Below are 22,979 nucleotides of genomic sequence, written 5' to 3' on the forward strand. Positions count from 1 at the left end.
AGTCTTGCATGTTCTCATTTTATCTAATGATTTACCTAATCACCGTGATTGTTGTAATCATTCAAAATACATTGCACTTGTAAATATTAACTCTAACTGGTAGAAATTATGCAAGTGTAATCTACAGAATATCTTTAATTGCTGCATAGAACATCAGTTTTAAAACTATTTTTCTAAATTATCACTACAATATGGAGAGTGTGGTAATATATCCTTATTTTATTTGTCATCCTATTTTAGGTATGTTCTTAGCTGAGATGATTGAGAAATATTTTGTGTCCCCTACTTTGTTCCGAGTCATCCGACTTGCCAGAATAGGCCGCATTCTGCGTCTCATTAAAGGCGCAAAGGGAATCCGCACTCTGCTTTTCGCTCTGATGATGTCTCTTCCTGCTTTGTTCAACATTGGCCTGCTGCTCTTCTTGGTCATGTTTATCTATGCGATATTTGGCATGTCCAACTTTGCCTACGTTAAGAGGGAAGCTGGGATTGATGACATGTTCAACTTTGAAACATTTGGCAACAGCATGATCTGCCTATTTCAAATTACCACATCTGCTGGCTGGGATGGCTTGTTAGCCCCAATTCTTAACAGTGGGGAGCCGGACTGTGACCCTAACAAAGCTCACCCAGGGAGCTCTGTTAAAGGCGACTGTGGCAACCCTTCGGTTGGGATTTTCTTCTTTGTCAGCTACATCATCATATCCTTTTTGGTGGTGGTGAACATGTACATTGCTGTCATTCTGGAGAATTTTGGTGTTGCAACTGAAGAAAGTGCTGAGCCCTTGAGTGAGGATGACTTTGAGATGTTCTATGAGGTCTGGGAGAAGTTTGATCCAGATGCAACACAATTCATGGAATTTGAGAAGTTGTCTGATTTTGCAGCAGCTCTTGAGCCTCCTCTTCACCTTCCCAAACCAAACAAGGTCCAGCTGATTGCAATGGATCTGCCCATGGTAAGCGGTGACAGAATTCACTGCCTTGACATCTTGTTTGCTTTCACAAAACGTGTGTTAGGGGAAAGTGGGGAGATGGATGCCCTCAGAATACAGATGGAAGACCGATTTATGGCATCAAATCCTTCTAAGGCTTCCTATGAACCAATTACAACAACATTAAAAAGAAAACAAGAAGAAGTATCTGCTGTCATTATTCAACGTGCTTTTAGACGCCACCTTTTAAAACGAACAGTAAAACAAGCCTCCTTTATCTATAACAAAAACAAAACTGAAGGAGGGGCTGGTCTGGGCATTAAAGATGAAATCCTTATGGACAAGTTAAATGAAAACTCATTTACAGAAAAGACTGATATAACTGCATCAACAGCAGTTTGTCCACCTTCTTATGATCGTGTAACAAGGGCAGTCAAAGAAAAGCACGAAAAGGAAGACAAAGATGTTCATAAATAAAAATAAATAGCAAGCAAAATCATCTATGTGCAAAGTAGTTCATAGCCTGCAAAGGTCATGTGTTTGTGTCAACAGGACTCCTGCTGGAGGTCTATGCCAAACTGACAATTTTTACAAACATACTATACATTAAAGGTCAGTGCCTATTAAAAGACAGCGACCCCTCGTCAGTAACTGTGACTGTGACATGGGGAAATAACCTTGACAGGATTTAACTGTTCTCACTACCAGCTGACACTGCTGAAGAGGAGAGAAAAAATGGCTACTCAGGCTGTAGGGACCAGCTAAGGGGTGCAGTCCAAGTTCTAGTTGTGTGTTTAGCGTAAAACAATACAATAACTGTATCCACTGTTTGCATTTCAACTGCCACATACATCATATTTTTACAAATCTGTGTTGGTGGATTCATCTTTTCTTTATTCATATGTTGTTTATTATATGTGACTATTTTTGTAAATGGGTCTTCTGTTGGGAAAGGGGGTCAAGCACTACTTTACAGGTATAAGAGCCAGGTGTTCTACTATGCGACTAATATACACACAGAAATGATTTGCATGAAGGCATGCTGCACTTATAGATCATGCATGAAAATAACATTAAGTCACAAAGAACAACTGATTTTAGCTCAGTGTTTCTGGGAAGGAATAATAAATTCTGAGGTGCTTAATTAATGTATTCATGTTGTATCGCGTCTGAACCAGTCTTGGTATGCCTGTAAAGTCCCCTGTAACTCACAAAAACAGTAAAAACAGATATTTATTTCTGTATGTATTTATTTATTTAATTTGCACAGACCATTAAGTTTCAGAAAGTACAAATTTCTTTCTGGGTCTGGAGTCACAGATTCTGTCTTTGTCAAATGTCCTTCTGCATAAGAACATGAAATGAACCTGCCCAAACTGCCAAATTGATCAGAAGGAGCCCTTAATAATGTTGTTCTGCTTTATCCTGCAGTATTGTTTAGCCATCTTCAGCTCTTGGTAAGGTTGATGTTGTATGTTAATGAAAAGCCCTCTGCTATGTAAATAGTAATTTTTAACCTGTGGTGCATGTTTGAGCAAACAGATAATGACCTGAGCACATTTATTGCATCAAATATGTACCACAATAAGTGTAATGTGCAAGCTTTCAACAGGTAAAATTATGTATTATCTACCATTATAGATAGTTTGGATGCTACCAATGCATGTTTATACTGCCTATGCTGCTGTTCCTTTGACTGTCTGGGTTTCTTAAAAATGGGAAGCCATACATCAGAGCTAAATGAAGTAAACTGTTCAACAAGACCTCATTCCTCTATACCATTAAGCAATATTTTGCAGCTACTTAGGAGCTTATTTGATTTACATTTTTGAATTTTCAGCGAAAAGCATATAGTGTATATCCAAACTGTACAGATGTTGAAAACTACTAGACCTGTTGAAAATAATGTTAGAATTTTATAAGCAAAGCAAATATAAATACTGTAAAAATCATTTTGTTTTCTTTTTCAGCATTATGTACATACAACAAGAACTGAATTTTATCTTCAGGTTGACTCCACACCATTTCTTTTTACTTTCTGTCCACAGCACTTTTTCACAGAAGTACTCCAGAGAACATGATATGACTAAGAGAACAGATAGCTGTAGGTCTTATTTTTTACTATACTTGCAAACTTGTCAATTCTTTATGCAAAATAAGTTCATAATTTGCTTTTAAAATTCTAGTTAATTGGTTTGGGGTGTTTTTTTTGTTTTTTTTTTTAATGGTTGGTTGGTTTTGTTTCTTTGTTTGTTTTTGAAGTTGGAAAAAGATGTAAAGTGTTAATTGAATGTCTAAGCAGTGCCTGCATAACAGATTTTCAAATACACTCTTCCCTTCACAGAATCCTTAGTTTTTTTTTCCTCATATTTACACAGTTTTTAAAAATATTATTCATACTGCAGTTCTAAATGTTATCATGGGTCCACAGTGTTTTTTTCCACAAAGAGAACGTAGCAGAACCATATAATCAAACACATCAGGACATTTTATGTTTCTTACACAGGAAAATTAAATATAGATTACTTTTATTAAAATTATTGGCAAATACTATATTAGTGAACTGCATGCAGGAAAATGCTACTATTACCCTAACTGAAGCTAAATAACATTATTAATGTGCCGAAATAATAAAGATTACATTTTTTATTGTATGCTCCTTTTGTCGTTATTATCTGACATTAATTTAAAAACAGTATGCCTTTTAAAATTTCTAATTAATGCATGTCAAATACTGAGCATGATGATTCTGTGTTTCTACAGTACTCCACAGAGTAACTCCATGAGCCACTTCCTGCATGGGAGTCCTCAACGGACAAATATTACAGCTGTCCTGAATGTGTCCTAGGAGGCTCACAGGTAGTAAACTGAATATTATTTAATATTCTGCCTACAGATTTTAAATCTTTGCTTTTCTCAAGGAGGTAACTTTTAAGACAGATGAAAATTATGTCACTATCATTTCAGTTTACAGATAATAGGAAAACAAAAATAATTGTTTCTCCTACCTATTTCAGGTTTTCTATGTCAAAGAAGCTGAAATGTTGCTTCAGTACAGGTAGAGTACCTAGAAATTTTTTAGGATATTTCTTTGAAGGATCATCCTGGACGAGGGAAAAAATTATTCTTACATAATACTTCCTTAGCAACTTAGAACTTTATGAGAACTGAGCGATGGGGTAGAGCCTTATGTGATGGATTCATTAGAAAAGCTTACTCAAAGCAGTTTCTGCTCAGAAAATCAGCTTCACCTACTAATTCAGTGCAATATTGAATTAGTCATACCTACTCCATGCGTTGCTACAGGCTTGGGGCAGAGTGGCTGGAGAGCTGTGCAGAAGAAAAGAATATGGGGACACTGGTTGAAATTGCTCAGTCATGGGAGGAGGAGGCTCACCTTACCTCTCTCTGCAACTGCCTGAAAGGAAGCTGCAGCAAGGTGGGGGTCAGCCTCTCTTCTGAAGTAACAGCAACTGGATAAGAAGTAAAATCCTCACTTTGCACGAGGGGGAGGCTCAGGTTGGATATTAGGAAAAACTTCTTCTCAGAAAGTGGTGAGGTATTGGAATGGTCCGCCCAGAGAAGCAGAGGGCTCACCGTCACGGGAGGCGTTCAAGAACGGTGGGGATGTGGCACTGAGGGACGTGATTAGCAGGCATGGTGAGATGGGTTGGGGTTGGATGAGATGAACTTAGTGGTCTTTTCCAAACTTAATGATTCTTTGATTCTGTTCTATGATTCTACATAGATCATATGGTTTGCTCCTCTTATTAATTGTCATTACTGATGGATCTTCTAGAGAATGTTTTGCACATCCCTCCCAGAGCAAAGCTGTACAGCAAGAATTGTTTCTGATGCCTGGACACAATGGGCAGTGCCTTCATGCCAAATGGAAAACTTGATTTTTACTAGACTTTTCCAACTCTAATTTACTTGGATGGAAGAAATGGAAAGAAAAAAAAAAAAAACCTTTCTGTATTTACTTTATTACATTGCTATTTCATTGCTGGAGAGCTTTACAGAGCCTGAAGTGCTCAATATGGTGGTATACAACAATATAATGGGCGCATGAGACAGTCTTATGTCGGGAAAAAAAAAAAACAAAAAAAAACCGCATGATAAAATTTTCGAAGGCAGCCATTTGGAATCCCGAGATCACCAGTACGGGCGCCTTCAGGTCCGGGGCTGGGTGGCTGAGGCAGCCACCAGGACGGCATTACGTGCACCGAGACCCCGCGGGCCCTGACGCGCCTCGGGAAGAGCCAGGCACGGCACAGCCCAGCGGCCATTACGGCCCCCCAGCAGGGCTTGTTCAAACCCCGCCTCGCAGCCAATGGTAACAGCCTCTCGTGAAGGCGTTCCCGCCCCCTCTCCTATGAGCATCCGGCCTGTTTCGGCGCTTACAGTTTTTCTTCCTGTGTCTCTCCCGCCTCCTTTCTCTTGGAGCCAATGGCAGCGTGCCGCTGGGCTCTTCCCCTCCCCTTCCGGAGGCCTACGCTGGTGGCGTTGGCTAGCAACGGCGGAGGCGATGGACGCTGCAGTGCAGCAGGTGTGTGCCGCGGTGCTGGGGGCGGGAAGGCGCTGAGGGCGGCGGGGCGCGCGCGTCGTGCAGCGCCAAACGGAGCCGGCCGCGGGTGAAGCGTTTGCCTGAGCGAACCGGGTTCGCCTCTCTCGCAGGCCCTGCTCAACTACTACTGCCAGGAATGCTACTTCCACCACGTCCGGGCTGCGGCGGAGGAGGCGCTGGGCCGGCTGGGCAGCGACCCGGTGTTCCAATTCTACCGGGCGTACGGCGCGCTGCGCACAGGTAATGCGGAGCGCCGCCTGCCTGCTGTGGAGAGGCTCGGGCCTTGCCGTGGCGCTCCACGGCGTTTATAAGCTCTGAACGCGCGCCGTGCTGAGACCACCAGCGCTCGGCGAGCCGCGTACGTGTGGTACTTAATGGGTCCTCCCACCCCCCAGTTCGAATGAGACAGCTATGAGGCATGCGGTGCTGGAGGGAGTGATGCGGCTCTCTGTTTCTCAGTAACTTCGAGGGCGTCAGTCAGGCAAATAGTTTCCTTGGAGGGAATCTGCAACCTGACTGTGTGCCCCGTCCTTTTTGTCACAAGAATAGATTGGTTCGTTTCAGTGCAGCTGTGCCTAACATTGTATCCATCTGCACCTGGGGGGCTGAGGGCCGGTACCGGCTGGGTACTAATACAAGTTTGATTAGCAGAAACTGTATTTCAGACTGGCTGATCTAACACATAGCTTCTTTCAAGGTCTCTGCCTTGAAATGCTTTTTTGTTTTTTGCGTTTGTTTCTAGGATGTGCACAAACAGCTGAAAATTAACGAATTAACGGGACTGATAAGAAAAGTTATGTAAAAAGAGTTGGGAAAAGCACAGGAAAAAAAAATAGTCAGGAGTTTTTGATACTCATCTTCTCTGTCCTCTCAAAGACTTTGCAGCTTATTTGGCTCCTGTTATCACTAGGTGATGTCCAAGAGAGTATTCGACAACTGGAATCCATTAAGAACAAACAGGAGGTGTCACTTTGTGCAATGATGGCGCTGATCTACGCCCACAAAAGAAGCCCTAATCCAGGTATGCCCATTAAAACAATAATGGTTTATATTTTTAACGGCTGTATGTTAAGACTTGAAAGTTGTAGATGAATTCTACCTAACTTTAAGCGATATACCCCAGCTTTGCTTTTAACATAATATCTAGTGTTTGGAAGTTTATCAAGATTGTAAATAAACATACCAAAACACAAAGCTGTGAAGAGTTAAGTCTAAATTTTTAAACACTAAAAAAACTGATTTACCCACCGTGGTGAAAAATATTTTATGGAGAAAGAAATAAAAATGAGGTTGCTTTCAATTCTTATTTCCTGTTCTCTTTCTGGTATCAGTCCTGAGCAAAACTGCAAGTTTATTAAGAAGTCATGGAAGCCAGGCCATTAATGTATTTCAGGTTACCCTGTTGAATGTTGAATGAACGGGTGAAACAGCTCTGATTAATGACTCTGGTCTTATTTCTGTCTGCATGGACTAATGCTATAAGATAGTAAATATATCATGTATTTTGGTGCTTTCTCATTGCTATGACTTTTTCAGAGTCAGACATTTGATTTTAACAGTTCTTCATAAAGGACCAGAAATTAATGTGGGTGAAAGAGAATATTTGACATTTGTCTTCTCAGATCGGGATGCTATTCTAGAGTTGGATACAAAACTGAAGGAGCAACGTAAAACAGCAGGACAGCAGGCTCTTTACTTCGCTGGCTTATTTTTGTGGCATCTTGGTCGTGAAGACAAAGCCCGTGAATACGTTGATAGGGTGATCAAAGTTTCTAATGGAGAAAAAGAGGTAGCCTTTTTCTTTCTATGTAAAGTAGTTAGAGGACTACGCATATACTATGAAGCTAGGCTTACTACACTGATGGTATTTGGATGTTCCTTCAGTGAACTTTGTGTTCTAGTACTTTAACATCATAATTGCTTTTGGCAGGGATGAGCAAAATTCCCAGTGACTTTTTTTTTTAACATATTCATTGTCAGTTAGTAAATCAAAGTTCTGCATTGACCAGTGGAGGCAATATATAAGTTATACCAGCTGTGTTCTTGCTGGGAGTTGTTGCTTTGATACTGATCACAATAACAACAAAAAATGGATGTTCTTAGTAGAGGGAGTGTCATCTCTTCTGAATCTACAGCTTCAAGAACCCAAAGGGTTGGAGCAGTTTCAGAGGCTGTTAAAGGCAGGTTCTACTGAACGTCGTGTAATTTAAGATCTGTGTAACTGTTGTATGTAGCAACATCTTTTGCATTTATAGAGACGCTGACAGTTACTGTTTTAAGAATCTTTAATCTAAGTCTGCTTAGTTTGTTAATCTAGTTTAGCTCCATTGTTGCTTTTAATCCTTTAAGATATTTAATCCTTTAATTATTTGATTAATTTGAATTTGAATTAATTTATGAATGAGTTAGTAATATTTTGAGTTGTGTACCGGGTATAATTTCAATGATATATTTTAGATTGTTAAAGAGAGATGAAAGTAATATGTTTTTAATTAAGTCTTATTTTATAGTATGGTTCTTTCCATTTATTGTTCTGCGTAGCATACTTCTTTCTAATTAACCGGCTACTAAGAGCACCAATGAATACAAGTTTTTCTGCAGGGATTGATTCTGAAAGCATGGCTTGATCTCACTTGTGGGAAAGAAACTCATATTAAAAAAGCTTTGAAGTACTTTGATGAAGCGCTTCAGGAAGGGAATGATGTTTTTGCTCTCCTTGGTAAAGTATGTTTACTTTGATTTTAGCACTTCTTAAATGTGTTGTTGCACCTTGTTAATAATTAGAGCTTGTTAATGATTAGAGTGTGTGCAGGGAGTACAGATACAGCTCAGTCATATTCTTTTTGCTCTGTTGACTGGAGTATTGTTTTAAAAGTGTTCAGTAGATTTTAGAAGAAATGGTGTGAGTCACGCAATTACTTGAGGAATATAAAAGCTACCAAACAATTTGAGTTCTAGAACAATAAAAATAGCTGACATTGCATTTCTTGTGGTAAATAGCCTACTTGAAATAGTAGCTAATTGTACTGAGTAGCCAGGGTTCATAAGAATTTCACTTTCTGTCCTGATGAAGGTGAAGACAGAAGGACAGGCAGCACAGTGGTAAATAAGCAGTAACTGTGTTCAAGTGATGAGTTTTTTCTTTGAGTAAGATTAGCTTCCAAGTGACACCTTAAGGCCCAATAGGCACCAGTGTAAGAAAGGATGGCTACAGAAGAAATACAGTCAGTCTGAATGTATACTGAAGGTATGGTTTTTAGTATGTGCACAAGAAAAACATGTTGAATTCATCTATTCATGTGCAAGAAATGAAAACGTGCAGGTCAGCAGAATTTTTCACAGAAGACACTCATCCACGTCATAGAATTGCTATGTGCTGTCTCCAAAAAAAAATGTAGTAGTTAAAACACTGCATCTGCAATGTATTTGTCTTATTCTAGTTGTCATTATTGAATTGCAAGTGCTTGTTTTGAACGTGGAATATAGAAGACTAAAGCTCAGAACAGTGCACAAAGTGTTTGGGTACACATGTGTACGTGGCTGTACGTGTTCAATTACCGGTACACTGCAAATTGTTATTGCATTTAGATTTTAGGCAGATAATTGTCTTGCTGTTATTTAAGAAACTGTGGTAGCTTTTATGTTTGCACTGTGGCTCTCAAAAATATTAAATCAAATTATATGCATTCAATCGCCTGGAATTCAGTACGTAAATTTTAAGCTCCAAAGTAAAGTTGAGGACTTGAGCCCTAAATTGATTTCTACTCAGCGGAACTCATCTTAAACTGTGATACTGCTTCTGATGCACTCTTTTATTTAGAGTGCTGTACAAAGTACTTAAATACTGTTAAGTGTGGTGACAACGGTGACCTACGGGGACTGAAGATTTTGGTATATATCTCAAGTTCTGAATAAATTGTGTGATCTGTTGGTTATGTTCAATATCCTGAAATGTTGAAGTGGTTTAAACAAAAGCTGTCAAAAACTATTAAAACAGTGCCATCCTTCAGCTACATCTCCCTAGCTTTTTTCTTGTTAATGCTGTGCTGAAGTTAAACTTGAAATAGAGGTGCTTACCCCATACAGTATTTTACACTTCACTTTTCATATTTCTTTAGTATGATAATTCTAGCTGATGCTGAAGTATAACTCATATTGGAAAAATGGTTTCTGTACGGAAGGAAGTTCTGTATCTTTCTACTTCTGTGAGTGCACAGGCTTTTGATGCAATTTTTCTTCCTTCCATTAGGCACAGTATTTTGAGATCCGACAGAATTATTCAGGAGCTCTGGAAATGGTGAACCAGATAATTGCAAACTTTCCAAACTTCATTCCTGCTTTCATAAAGAAAATGAAGCTGCAACTAGCCTTGCAGGACTGGGAGCAGGCAGTTGAAACTGCACATAGGTTGAGTATGAAATAACACATTGCTGATTGTGCTCTTTATATGTTTAGACTGTAAAAATACTTTAGAAGGAGTTAAAACAGTTCTAAATAAAATATATTAAATAAAATGAACTTCTATGAGAGCCTAGCCTTGCAAGTCTATAAGGGTACTACATCAATACGTGAACCCACTCTGCCGGGAGGAGGGTCTCTGTTGAGGTAGGCCTGACATGACAGAAGCTGTGACTTCATATGAGAACTATGATTTAAAGTGATGGTGTGATACAAGTCGTTCATGTCAATTCTCTGTAAGGTTGTCTTCCTTGTACCTTTATTTATTTATTTATTTATTTTAATTCTTTTTGGTATTTCTGTTAGAGATATTTTAGCTGGAAGGGTAATTTCTAAGGTAATGTTAGCCAAATGGGAGAAGTTCTGAGAAAAAACTTATTTGAAGCTTTCTTGTAGCTTCACGTACGGTAACGTAATACTTACACCGCCTCAATTTAGGAACCTGATGGTTTAATTACTTTATTGAATACTGGGGAGATTAAATCAAACGAGGAGGAGCCTTTAATCCATATTCAAGTTCTATCGTACGAGGTAAATAAAACAGTGTAATGATAAACAATATATTAATAACATTTTGTTTTTAACACTGTGATAGACTTACCAAAGCTTTGAAAATGAAGAGAATATTAATTATTTTCACTGAAAATGATTATGAATCAAAAAATCTGGTTAGGCTTCTTTAAGTGCATGCTTTGTTTGGTTTTAGACTATTGCAGAAAGATGCTCTCAATTTAGAGGCCACAAGAATGGAGGCCCTGCATTTTCTGTGCAGAGAAGGAAAGATGCGTGAGGTGAGTCTTGTTGGTTGCAGACAGTTGAGCAGAATACAACCTTTGTTAGGAGTTAGATCCCACATTCACAATATGCTTTCGGTCTTCCTCCTCGTATACTGTGTTCATATTATACTGAAGCCCTAGCAAGATGTACAGATCTTGCTTGATGGGATTCTTCCATCAGCTCAGATTCAGCTCAAATTATTCACTTTTTGTAGAATATTTAAGGATATACAATGATCTGTTTTATTCTCTTTACTAATCAATGTATTTTTCTAGAAATTCCAGTGTTTTAGAAGATCGATGTAACTTCTATCTCTGAACACCGCTGAATATAAGTTGCAAAATACTGTTATGCAGTGAAATGGTTTTAGTGCATTTTATGTAGTGGTCCTAATCTGTTAATTCTTTCAATTATATAATTGATTTTTCTTTAAGGCTTCGGCAAGACTAAGTGACCTCATTAAAGCATTGGACAGGTTGGAGCCGCGTAATTCACAGCTCTTCTATAAAATGGCTTTAGCTTTCAGTAGAACAGTGAGTGGACTTTATTTTTCTTAAGCAACAGACAAATAACCACGTATTGTTTGTTTTATTTAACGTTTGTACCAGAAAATGTGTTCTAACAAGTGCTTTCCCAAAGATTTAATAAATTAACTTGTATGGCCTTTGGTAACTCAGTTTTTAAAAGTTTTGCGTTCATTTGCATTGTGAATTCAAATATTTGAGCAGTGTCATTCCTAAAATGGTTTTATTACTTACTTTTTAAATGAGAAAGAGGTTCTTAATGAAAATATACTCAAATATCTCATAGAATGTTTAGTAGGACAAAGATTTGTTAGGCTTCGTCATACAGCTTTGAAGTGGAAAGCTTCTTTAATCCTTATCAGAACCCTTTTAAGAAGGCATTCAAACAGCTATCAACTGTGTGGACTTTTCTTTTATATGGTATTCTGTATTTGTTTGAACCCCGGCACACTTTACTGTTTGAATTCTTATGGAATTACTATGGATCAGTCTAATGTGAGGTTATGGCTTTTTTTCAACTGTTGCAGTAATATTAAGTGTGGAAACTCTAAAATCTGAAATACCTTTATCTTTTTCTAACTTAATTTGGAGGGAAAAAGAATTTGAAGATTAAGATTATTCTTACCTTTTAGTGTGGCCGGAACCAACTCATCCTTCAACATACACAAACATTAGTTGAAAGAGCATTTAATTTGGATTCTGACAATGCAGAATTTGCTACGGAGCTTGGCTACCAAATGATTTTACAAGGGAAAGTGAAAGAAGCTTTAAAATGGTATCAGACTGCTATGACACTTGATGAGACAAGCGTTTCTGCCCTAACTGGTAAGGTCTTAAACTTGCTGTTTATTTTATTTTCTTGCTTTTAAGATGGGTGATGCTTTGTTGATCAAATTTTCCTACTACTGCTACTGTGAATAACAAGAACTATTACTGAATAGCATATGGTTCTTGTTTTGTGAAATTATTTTGCTAAGTAGTTGTTAGATCTGCAGCATTTGTACATTGTTTATTCTTAAGAAGTTATATCTTCATGTATCCTGATGGTTTCAATTTGTTTTCTTTTGCAGTGCATATTTAATATGATATGTTATCTTCATTTAACACTTCTTTTTTTTTTCAGTACATGAGGCGTTGCCTTGGGTTCCTCTATCTGGAGTTACTTGAGAGGGGGAAAAAGCTTTTAAAATGTCATTAGTATCACTGATAGAGAGAGATAGAGAGACTAACTCTACTAGGGCTGTTTTTCCTTCCAATTTTTGGCTCTGTTGTTCTATGACATTACTGTTTTGTGCAGTGTTATGTTCTTGGCTTTCAGCAGAATAGTGCATACAGCATTTAAAATGCAGACATGAGGTAACTTATTTTTTTTCTTCTGACTTTGACTAGTGTAATGCATATAGTGTACTCATTCCTTTTATTTTAATCACGGTGCAAATCTGTATAGCAGATTTGCAGAAGCACTTAACTGCAAAATATGTGGTACCAAAGTGGTGTCGCTCCTTAGAGAGTATTGGATCTTACTGTAAGACAGGGATTAGCAACACTGAGCAGTAGTTATTCATACAGGAGGAGAATGAAAATATTTTAGTTTCCTGTCTTTTTCCCACGTACTGTCTGATCCATGGGGAAAAACGCCCACCAAAACATGAGCTATCCACTGCTAGCCTCGTTAGAATGGTTTTGTGTGGCTGTGCGTGTGTGTTAGTGAAACAAGCACACATGAAGGGAGGGAGCAAATCAATGATTATTGCTTATTTGACCATGGTAAAAGGCTGTTGCTTTATGAAACGCGTTGGTCTGAGTTTCAGCTGCTGTAAATACTGATACAGTTATATTATTATCCTTGAAAATCATCAATTACCATACTTGTCTGTGGTAACTCAGGTTTACCGTCACACATCAGTGCCTCTGTTTAAACTAGAACCTGATTTTTCAGTTTGATGCATTCTTCTGGCTGGCTGGGCGTGCACAGACCTGGCTAAAGCAAAGTTGTCTTTCTTTACCTCATAATCTCCTTCAGATATTTTTTTGTCTACCGTGGACAGCCCTTCCTTTCTTTCGGTGACTCATATATGCAGATGAAGCATTACATTTCCTCCAGACCTCTCCTTGCCTGGGCTGCAACCAAAACACACACTTTTTGTTGTTGTTAACATACATCACCACTGAAGTTATATTTTAATCGCAGTTTTCTCTGTCATCTGAATATCTGTTTTTTATTTTACACTCTTGGGAGCAGACATTATCTTTTCAGTATGTTAATAAAGTGCCTGTGTTTGCCAAAGCTAGGGAGCTCTCATGCACTGCAGAAATAATAAATTCAAGGGCAGGTGGTAGAACAAGCTGCCTTCTGTGTCCACAGCGAAGACTGAAGTGCATGCTTTTCAGCCTGATTTAGGCGTGTACAGAACATAATCAGGCAATTCTGATAATTACTGCAGATTAAGAATTGGAAGATCTTTGGGAGGGAAAGAGATATCTATTTTTGATAAAGTGAAGATCTCAAGGAAATGAAGAATAAATATGACGTGTGCTTCAGTCTTTGCATTTTTATCTGTAGCACTGCTTTCTACTCTGAAAACTCACAGTATAAAAAAAAATCTGTTTTGTGTGTGGTCTGGGGTGTTCTTTTGTTACCTTATCCTGCTTGTTGGATTTGAAAGCGAAGATTTATGGTGCTTTGACTCGTGTTAGTCTAGAACCAACTGCAGATTTACTGAGCTCAGCTTTGTAGCATTAGGATTTGGATATTTTTGCAAAGTGACCTTTTGGCATTGCTTACATTAGTTATGTGTCTTCTATCTCTGGTATTTCTTAGTATGAGAGATCTGCGTTACTGTAGATCTTGGTCTGTTCTTTTTCTTCTCTTATCACCATTTTATTAAGAGGCTGAAGTGAGAAGACTTCTAGGAAACAGTGCATATATTTGACTTGAAGACTAATCTGAAATAAAATCTTGTAATGTGTTACAGGAATTATTCGTTGTCAGCTAATACAAGGGCAGCTGGAAGATGCAGAACAGCAGCTGGAGTTTCTTAATGAAATCCAACAGTCCATTGGAAAATCTGGGGTAGGAGCCATCTTTGTATATTAAAATACTTTGTTTTCTATCTGAATAGTGGTCTAGCAGCTACTTCCACATTTCAGTCACTCAAGTGGAGCATCCTAAATTTCAGTGTTCACTCCCTATCGACGTAAGTTCGTAACTTAGCAACACAGTACTGAGTGCTTACCAAGCATTGTCTCTGAAAATAAGTTTGAAATGTTAGGAAGGGAAGGGTATTAATTTTTGCAGGATTTTTTGGTCAGAAGAGCTTAGAGCTGCTTGCACAAATTAAAAGAATGCACTAACGAAGGAATGCAGTGATCATTGGTGTCATTTGCAGCGAACATACTGAAGGTGTTGCAGTATCTCTACACAAACAAAGAAATGGCTAACGCTGATGATTAAGTAGTTTTGTATAAATAACAGGTGAATGTATCTGGAATACTTAAAATGTTCTGTTTCTTTTTCCTGTAGGAATTATCTTTCTTGCGTGCGGTCCTTGCTATGAAGAAGCATAAGAGACAAGAAGAAGTGATTGCCTTGCTGAACGATGTTCTGGATACCCACTTCTCAGCTTTGCATGGTTTTCCTCTTGGTGTGGAGTATTTTGAAAAACTGAATCCTGATTTCCTGCTAGAAATTACTAGGGAATATCTTAATTTTTGCCCAGCAGAGGTAGGTGGCTGTATTCTGCACCTCTCTAAAAACAAACTAGTTTGGAATTTTTCTTGAGATTGGGCAATCATGAAATAAAAGCTTAGGACACTTTTCCCCTTGAAATGTGAATTTCTATGAGGTGAAACTGCTTTTTAAGATATCATACAATCATTTAATCAAAATAACTGTGTAAATACTTCTCTTGCAAAGTCAGCAGGTACTGTAATATCTGAGGAAACTTAAGATATTAGTTTCATGGCCTGCATCTGTATTTGTACAGAATTTACTTTTGTCTTTAGAATCTCTTGTGATCAAGTAACTAAGAATACAGCGACTATAACTATATTAATGAGAAACTTGGTTATTCACACTGTAATTATTCTGGCGCTGAAATGTTTTTGTCAGCTCAGGATATCTTTTCATTTTAACCTTCTTTTGCATGATGGCAAAGGTCAGTGGAATACTACTTGATCAATACTATTACTGATTTTTAATTTTAGATGGCTAACTTGCTGTGACTGAACTTGTTTGTTCTAGTTTGGACCTGGCATCTCTAGAGTTGAAGAAACACTTTTAAAGTACCTCCAAAGAGTGTCTTCTTTAAAGCGATTATTCCTCTGAAATAGCGAGGAGTGATCTTTATTGTGTTTCTAGCAGATTCCTAGTCAAACTGTAGAACCTCTCCATAAACACTTCTTTATGTAAAGCTATAAAATCCAACCAGCAAAAACAGCAAGCGTTCCATTGTTGTAATTTATCCCACTGTCTTTGAGATGATATGGCTTGAAAGTCTAGAATAATATGACAACTCCTTGTGATTTTGTACACAGATGGAGATAAAATAAGTGTCATTCTATGAAGCAGTGTCTGAAGGTTTCCTTAGGATACATAATGGCAATGGTGGTTCTGTAATTTGGCATGGAAACTGAACTGTTGTCTTAACAACCATCCATAGAAGAATGTGAAAAATGACACCTTCCCTGAAGTTTCATTATACCTTTATGAAAAAAAGAGATTGTAGCTTCCTGAGGGCGCTTGTCCTGAGAGGATGTTAGGGGTGAACAGAGGCATTTTTATGTTGTCTTTTGCTTGTTATACTATGTAACTGCTTCATGGGATGCAAACTGTTTATTATAAAAGAGCAACTAAAATGTGATACAGTATAGCAGTTGATGTGAAAGACTGGATGAAGTGGTTATTTTCAGGCTGCTGCTTTCAATTTGGTGATAACTATGAGGGTAAGTCCTGTGGAATGGAAAGAGTACAGGGGAGACAGGACCAGGAACTTTTCTTCCCATCTCTGTGATCATTCCTTCCAGCTTTGGCTCTGTTAAAATTGGGTTCATATTACCACTTTGTTGGATCAATTGGCACAGTAATTCTGAGCGTGCTGCCAAATGTTTATGGACAGCTCTTCAGTTACGTCAGGTCTGGGTCTGTTTTTCCTGGAATTCATGATGCACTTTTGTGTTCCTGCTGATATCAACAAGTTGCACTTTAGATGTCAAATGTGCTCTTATTTCTTTACAGCAACAACTTTTGTCTCTTCAGCTTTACTGTTGTTGTTAGGAGTTTAAAGTGAAACTCAGACTTGAAATGGAATTCAAGTCCAAAGCCTACTAACAGATATGTTACTTCTGGGTTTTGTTTGTTTGTTTTGTTGGGTTTAGTTCTGTTGATTTGTTGTTTGTTTTTGTTAATTTTGTTTTGGTTTATTCCTAGCCTGCAAGTCCTGGGCAGTCTCCTTCACCACTTCTCAAGCACTGTGCTTCTGTTCTTGAAACTGTGGTAAAAACTGTGCCAGGTCTTCAACAAGCTGTTTTTTTAATTGCAAAGGTGAAATATTTATCAGGTAATACTTGTATGAATGGTTAGCTATCTAGCTCTCTAGTTTCTCTGATTTTGCTCTTCAGTTGTAAAGTATTTCTTGTCCACTGTGTTACGCTACATAGCTAAGTGAAGAATACCTGCACTACTTCTGTGATTTATGTGAGCATATTTTAGTTCTACAGGTACATTAATGTGATATTGCATCTATTGCTTTCCAAAACAGACCAGTTATTAAATGATTTGAAGATGGGACAATAGGAAAAAGTCTTAACTTTAGCCTGGTTTTGATTTCTGTTCAGAGCTGCAATGATTAAATAATAGTAGTCCTTCATGCATGACTTTGTTCATTCAATGCTAATAGTTATTAAAAAATAAATAAAATAATCAAGCTGGTAAATAATGAATGAATGTTCTGTTTAACCTGTGCTTCTTATCAGCTACTTTTTCCACTTCCTCTTTTTTGACTTTCTAGGGGATATTGAAGCAGCCCACACTAATCTTCGTTACTGTCTGGAAAGGGATCCTTCTTATGCAGATGCACACTTACTGATGGCCCAGGTCTATTTGGCTCAGAACAATCCTAAACTGTGTTCTCAATCCCTGGAACTCTGCCTGAGCTACAATTTTGAGGTGAGTTAAACAAAAGAATTAAACCACTTTATTCAGTCATACTCAGTTTATCCAAGGTTTTTTGTATGTTTTTTAGTACGATGGTCTCTAAATGAGATTTTTGACTCTTCCGCTACAAGCTCTAGATGTAAATGTTAATGTGAATGTGGTATCTGAATATTTATCAAATAGATATTTTTTGTTTAACTAGTAAGGTTCAAAGGGCAGAACTAATTCCTTATTGCAAATACTGAAACTGTCTTAAAATACAAAAGAAGGGATAGCTTTTCCTCCAATTCTTACATAAGTACTAAAAACAACTAAAACAACGTTGTATAAACAGCATTGTTGATTGCAGAGGAACTTTGCAGTTGACTTTAAATGCCTACATAGAAGAACTTGAAGAGTGATCCAGTGTCCTTGTACTTCTTACACAGATACACAAATTACTGATGAAAATAACAAAGATGCATGAGTTCAGAAATGAAAATTCATGTTGTTTTAGCACCATAAATGTTACGAGTTTGAAAATATGCTGTGTTGACTTGTTTTATTTGTTTACATCAGTGGAATTTTCTGATTAATACTGAGGGTACATGGTACAGCATTCCTTAGGTCTGAGTTGTGCAAGTCTCTTGGCTGTGTGTGGCTGAATAGTGGGACAAGGTAGCACTTTGCAAGTGTTCTCTCATTTTGGTTCCTTCTTCCAAATGATGCAGAAAAGCATAAGGTTAACAAACTAATCAGGAGATACCAATTTGCTTGCAACTGTATACATAATTACATTTCCTTTATTTAGATCTCCTTTTCCCATTAGGTCTATTTTGAGAAGGTGTGGAAATGACAGCCAGGACTTAAGCCACAAAATAGTTCTATACTATTTTTAATTGGTAGCCTATTGAAGCAAATGTACTTTAATGTGAGAGATGCTAAAAATCCATTAAAATTCAGTCTAGTTTAAGATAATTCTGTCTCAAAGTCTGATATAATAGATAAGTTCTTGATTATAAAACAAAAACTAATTACTATTTTGCACACTCCCTGAAAACTAATATTTACATTATTGAAACTTAAATCAGATACATTTAGAGGTAAACAGGAACTGAGGTCAGTGCTGGGAAAAAAAGAATCTTTCAGGGAGATGGAATACTATGCATGAGGGGAAATCTGGAAATTCCTTCCTTCTCTTTGAATCTATGTGTAATATATAATACATATATATGTATATAAGTGTTTGGTTTTTTTTCCTTTAGGTGAGAGAGCATCCGGTTTATCACTTAATTAAGGCTCAAACCCAGAAGAAGATGGGTGAATTATCAGAAGCTATCAAGACCTTACAGATGGCGAGGAATTTGCCTGGGATGAGAAAACATACAGCTTCCTCAAAGACGAAAGGAAAAAGAATTGAAATTGATGCAAGTGATCGTGTGGCTGTCTTTCTAGAATTAGTAGAAGCTCATTGCTTGAATGGAGAGCCGGTAAGATCACAAACATACCCAGAAACAATTTCTTCTATCTGTTAACAGGCTTGTCTAATCCTCATTAGCTTAGAATATAAAACAATCAATTTTTCTGCCTCGTGACATTTTGAAGATGTGATATCTGACTTGACATCTGATATGTGAAACTTTGCAAGAAAAAAATATGTATTTGCACGTGCTAAACTGACTCAAAATTTTTATGCAAAACTTTAATTTTGTGGAGCACATACTGGTGAAGTTCACTCTCAGGCATGTAGATTAATATTTTGTTGAAAGAATGCTACTAGAAATATTTTTTGTGTCCTTCCTTTTATGTGTTAGTATCCTTACTCTCAACTGAATCTTAATATGCCTTAGGACACTGCACATGCCTAAGGATATAATGTACACACAACACTGTAGTTGGAAGGCCAGAGGTCATCCTTTTCTAAAGCGGACTAGTTAGAGCATGGTGTTGTCCAGTTGATTTTTGATCATTTTCTTGTATACATGCAACATAAATGAAGAGGAAATTAACATTTTAAATGTTTCAGCAAAAGAAATGAATACTGTGGCTTGGTTTTGCTGCTTTTTTGTTTTGCTTCATTTTTGTATGATGGTCTCAGACATAAATTTGCTTATGATGACTTCATTTTTGTCAGTTCAACAACAAAAACTGTGTTAATTCTATTGGTTTTATTTGCAGCATGAGGCTGCTGTAGTACTGCAAGATGCCATTGATGAATTCTCTGGAACTCCTGAGGAACTAAGGGTCATGATTGCAAATGCAGATCTGGAAATTGCTCAAGGAGATGTTGAACAAGCCTTGACTATGCTCCGAAGTATTACACCTGAGCAGCCTTACTTTGTACAAGCTAAGCTGAAGATGGCAGACATCTATCTGCAGTGCAGGAGAGATAAGAAGTTATATGCCGCCTGCTACAGGTAGAAGTTTGTGATGTGTATGTGTACTATTTTCCAAGATGTTAAATGGTAGCATCTTGAGTTTCTTTTTTCTTTTTTTGCTAAAACAAGTCACAAATTTAGTGATATAATGAACTCAAGTGTTCTAACATTTAAAACAGTAATTGGAATTCTTATTTTGGAAAGATTTCAGATTTATTTTAAGAAATAAAAATGAATATCACTAGAGGATAATGTTATCACACCCTACTTGTTTAGATGCTAACGCTGATATGTTAAATACTGAACGTGGTTCTGTCCTCTGCTTCTTCCAGAGACCTAGTAGAAAAACTGCCAAGTGCTCATACATTTCTTCTTCTTGGTGATGCATATATGAATATTCAAGAGGTAAGTGCTTGCTAGAAATGGGTAAGCGATTGAGTCATTCCTTTGCTATGGCAAGTTGAGAGAAGGTAGCATGATGACTCTTACCAATAAATAGTTAGGAAATAAAGTTCTTACGGTTGTTTCAAAAATGAAATATCCAACTATGAATGTAGCTGTTATAAATTCAGATTAAAAGCTGTTGAAAGTGCCTTCTTATGATTCTGGGAGAGAAACTGAAGGAGAGCATTTCCTCTTAAAGAATGTTCAGACAAAAATTTGAAGAAAAGAAAGAAGTTAGAGATGTTTAGAGTAGTTTTTAGATAAATTACAATTATGTTCCACTACTGAAAGTTCTATTTTAAAAATCATCAACTATTGGATTTCAGTGTATTTGCTACAGAGTCTTTGGTTACTTGATGGACTGGAAACGTTGCTGTACAGAAGTATTTGTAGAAGATGCACTGTGCTGGGTGAATGTAGAAATTTGGAATATACACACTTAAATTCATATTTTTGGGAGAGTTGATTGAGTTAGAACATGCAACTAATTAGATAAATAGTTTGGGGAACTGTGGGTGATTAACAGTTGTCTTCTCTTCAGTGAAGAAGTACAAAGCAAAATATAATTTCATTGTCTGCTCTTACAGAACTGGAGGAAAAAAATTGATTATCTTCCATGACATAAACTTCACCTGTGCTTTATATTAACTATTGAAATATGCAGTGGTAGAGAAATTTCAGAGGGAAAGTAGTCTGAAATGAATTCAAGCTCCTTTGTTAGCCAATTTCTTTCCATATTTTGTTTTAACGTGAAAATATGTATTTAAATTGGCTGCGCACGTCTAGCATGGTCTTTTTTTCTCTCAGAAGTTCTGTATTTTGTGAACCAGTAGTACTGGCACTTGCTCTTGGAAGTACTACCAGATTTTTGTTTTCCACATGCTTTTTTGTCTTAATCCTTGACTTCTGTGTTTTTATCTTTCTCTGTTGAAGCCTGATGAAGCCATAGAAGTCTACGAGCAGGCTTTGAAGAAAAATCCAAAAGATCCAGCTTTGGCAAGTAAAATTGGAAAAGCCTTAATCAAAACACATAACTATTCAAAGGTATTCCATAAATACTTGTTCAGTTTTGTATGTTGAGTAGAAGTGTTTAATTTTATAGCAAGTAGAGAGACTTAATATTCCTGAAAGTGAATTTACTGCGTAATGTGCAACTGGCTGAAGTCATAGTTGCATATTGGTGGATATAAACCTGACAAATTGTAGTTCTGGTGACTTAGAGTTGATATGTGTTTGGACCTGCACTCAAAATCATGGTTAAGTACTTATCCATTAACACAGCTTTGATACCTCTCATGTCCTTAGCATTGTATAGCAGAATGGTAACAAAGGCTTCAGCTTCTTAATGTTGGAGAAAAAGAAGAAAATATTTGGGGAAAACTTGGGAGGTCTTACATATTTTTAAACTTCCCAGGATGTTTTGTGATCGTGTTTTTCAGATAGACTTTAGGGAAAATGTTTCTCCTTTTGTATAGTAAAACAGAAATGTATAATTCTGATCCAACTGTAATTACACAGCTTTAGCAGCTAATGAAAATGTAGTTTAATTGACAGTGAACCAGCTAAAGATAATAGGTGCTAACATGGTTAACCTGCATAATTACCAAAATGTGGCACCGGTTATTCTGTTTCTTTAATTTGGCTCTGAATCCTGGGAAGTCCAAAACTGCAATTAAATAACATCCTATTAATACAGTAATTACTAGAAAACGACTTGGTTACAGAAGGATTGAAGAAAGTAGAGAAAGCTCTAAGCAGGATGTCATAAAAATTGAAGTAGTAAAATTGTTTTCTGTAAGTTTTCTTTAATAACCAGATTTTTGTGTTTCTTTTAGGCAATCAGTTACTATGAGGCTGCCTTGAAAAGTGGTCAGCAGAATTTTCTTTACTATGACTTGGCTGAACTTTTAATGAAACTAAAGCAGTATGAAAAGGCAGAAGTAGTACTTCAGCAAGCTTTAGATCATGAGTATGGTATGACTATCATTAATTTATAGCATAATGGGTAATTACTATTACTTGTTTGTGTTTTCTCTGTGGCTGTGGGCAATAATCAAGGTCAAGATCAGCATTTTATTTTTTTTAACAATATAGCACAGGGAACTACAATGTGGTAGATGAAAAATACTCAAAATTAAACTTCATTTTTACTAAAATTCTTGTCAGGCTTTTTAAACTTGAAACATCCCATCAAGTAAATGCAACGTCACACCTCTATATAGGCAAGTTTTTTGCTCTTCTTTGCTAGCAGAAGTTCTGATCTGAATTGATCACATATAGGTGAGTCATTCCTGCTCTTAAGAGAAAAGTTCTTTAAGTGTAAGATGCTGCCAGGTATCCTTCACTGAAAGAAACCAAACCAGTTGCAGATCCCCTTCTATGTATTAGGAATGTGCACTGACAAAGTTAATTCCTTTTTTTTTTTCCAGAATGTGCAGGGAAATGTCAATCCTCTATTTAACTTTATTCTCTTAAAAAATAATAATAATAATAATAAATAAAATATTGGTTTATCATTTTGTTCTTGACTTAGACATTTAAGGATCCAGCTAACGTGATAATCTTGCTCAAGAGAGCTTAATCTTTCAGTGCAGAAAGATTAAATAAGCATTAAATGGTCTGTCCCACGTACGTTAAAATCTTTTCTTCCATCTTACATTGAAGCAACAACTCTGTTTTTTTTATATCTTTGGTATACAACATGCACAAGAAGAAAGAAATAGTATGTCATTGGCTAATGAATTCTTTTTCCATTGGGCAAAGTAT

The 22,979-nt window shown here is 37.0% G+C and overlaps 2 protein-coding genes across 19 annotated transcripts in view; both read left to right on the top strand.

The window, feature by feature from the left end:
* Positions 1-3,586, top strand: part of SCN1A (sodium voltage-gated channel alpha subunit 1) — a 110,530-nt gene extending 106,944 nt beyond the window's left edge. For all 13 annotated transcript variants that reach the window (XM_046944097.1, XM_046944098.1, XM_046944100.1 and 10 more), the window contains one exon: positions 241-3,586. In XM_046944097.1, coding sequence (XP_046800053.1) covers positions 241-1,409 — 1,169 coding nt within the window. In that variant the 3' untranslated portion in view covers positions 1,410-3,586. The remainder of the gene's footprint in view (positions 1-240) is intronic.
* Positions 3,587-5,250: 1,664 nt separating this feature from the next.
* TTC21B (tetratricopeptide repeat domain 21B) overlaps positions 5,251-22,979 on the top strand; it is a 33,195-nt gene continuing 15,466 nt past the window's right edge. For 4 of the 6 annotated variants that reach the window (XR_005861702.2, XR_005861701.2, XM_422022.7 and 1 more), the window contains exons 1-18: positions 5,251-5,481; positions 5,610-5,739; positions 6,410-6,520; positions 7,122-7,288; positions 8,101-8,223; positions 9,749-9,906; positions 10,664-10,748; positions 11,169-11,267; positions 11,891-12,083; positions 14,234-14,331; positions 14,782-14,982; positions 16,687-16,816; positions 17,267-17,424; positions 18,657-18,881; positions 19,570-19,808; positions 20,102-20,174; positions 21,147-21,257; positions 22,049-22,187. Coding sequence is in view for 4 of the 6 variants with exons in the window: in XM_422022.7 (XP_422022.4) it covers positions 5,266-5,481; positions 5,610-5,739; positions 6,410-6,520; positions 7,122-7,288; positions 8,101-8,223; positions 9,749-9,906; positions 10,664-10,748; positions 11,169-11,267; positions 11,891-12,083; positions 14,234-14,331; positions 14,782-14,982; positions 16,687-16,816; positions 17,267-17,424; positions 18,657-18,881; positions 19,570-19,808; positions 20,102-20,174; positions 21,147-21,257; positions 22,049-22,187 (2,656 nt within the window). In the remaining 2 variants the exon portion in view is untranslated. Of the gene's footprint in view, positions 5,482-5,609; positions 5,740-6,409; positions 6,521-7,121; positions 7,289-8,100; positions 8,224-9,748; positions 9,907-10,663; positions 10,749-11,168; positions 11,268-11,890; positions 12,084-14,233; positions 14,332-14,781; positions 14,983-16,686; positions 16,817-17,266; positions 17,425-18,656; positions 18,882-19,569; positions 19,809-20,101; positions 20,175-21,146; positions 21,258-22,048; positions 22,188-22,979 lie in introns of those variants that run through there. The other 2 variants (XM_040704211.2, XM_015289741.3) reach the window with 2 other exon arrangements.

The sequence above is a fragment of the Gallus gallus genome, chromosome 7 (genome assembly GCF_016699485.2).
Source record: "Gallus gallus isolate bGalGal1 chromosome 7, bGalGal1.mat.broiler.GRCg7b, whole genome shotgun sequence".
Lineage (NCBI taxonomy): Eukaryota > Metazoa > Chordata > Aves > Galliformes > Phasianidae > Gallus > Gallus gallus.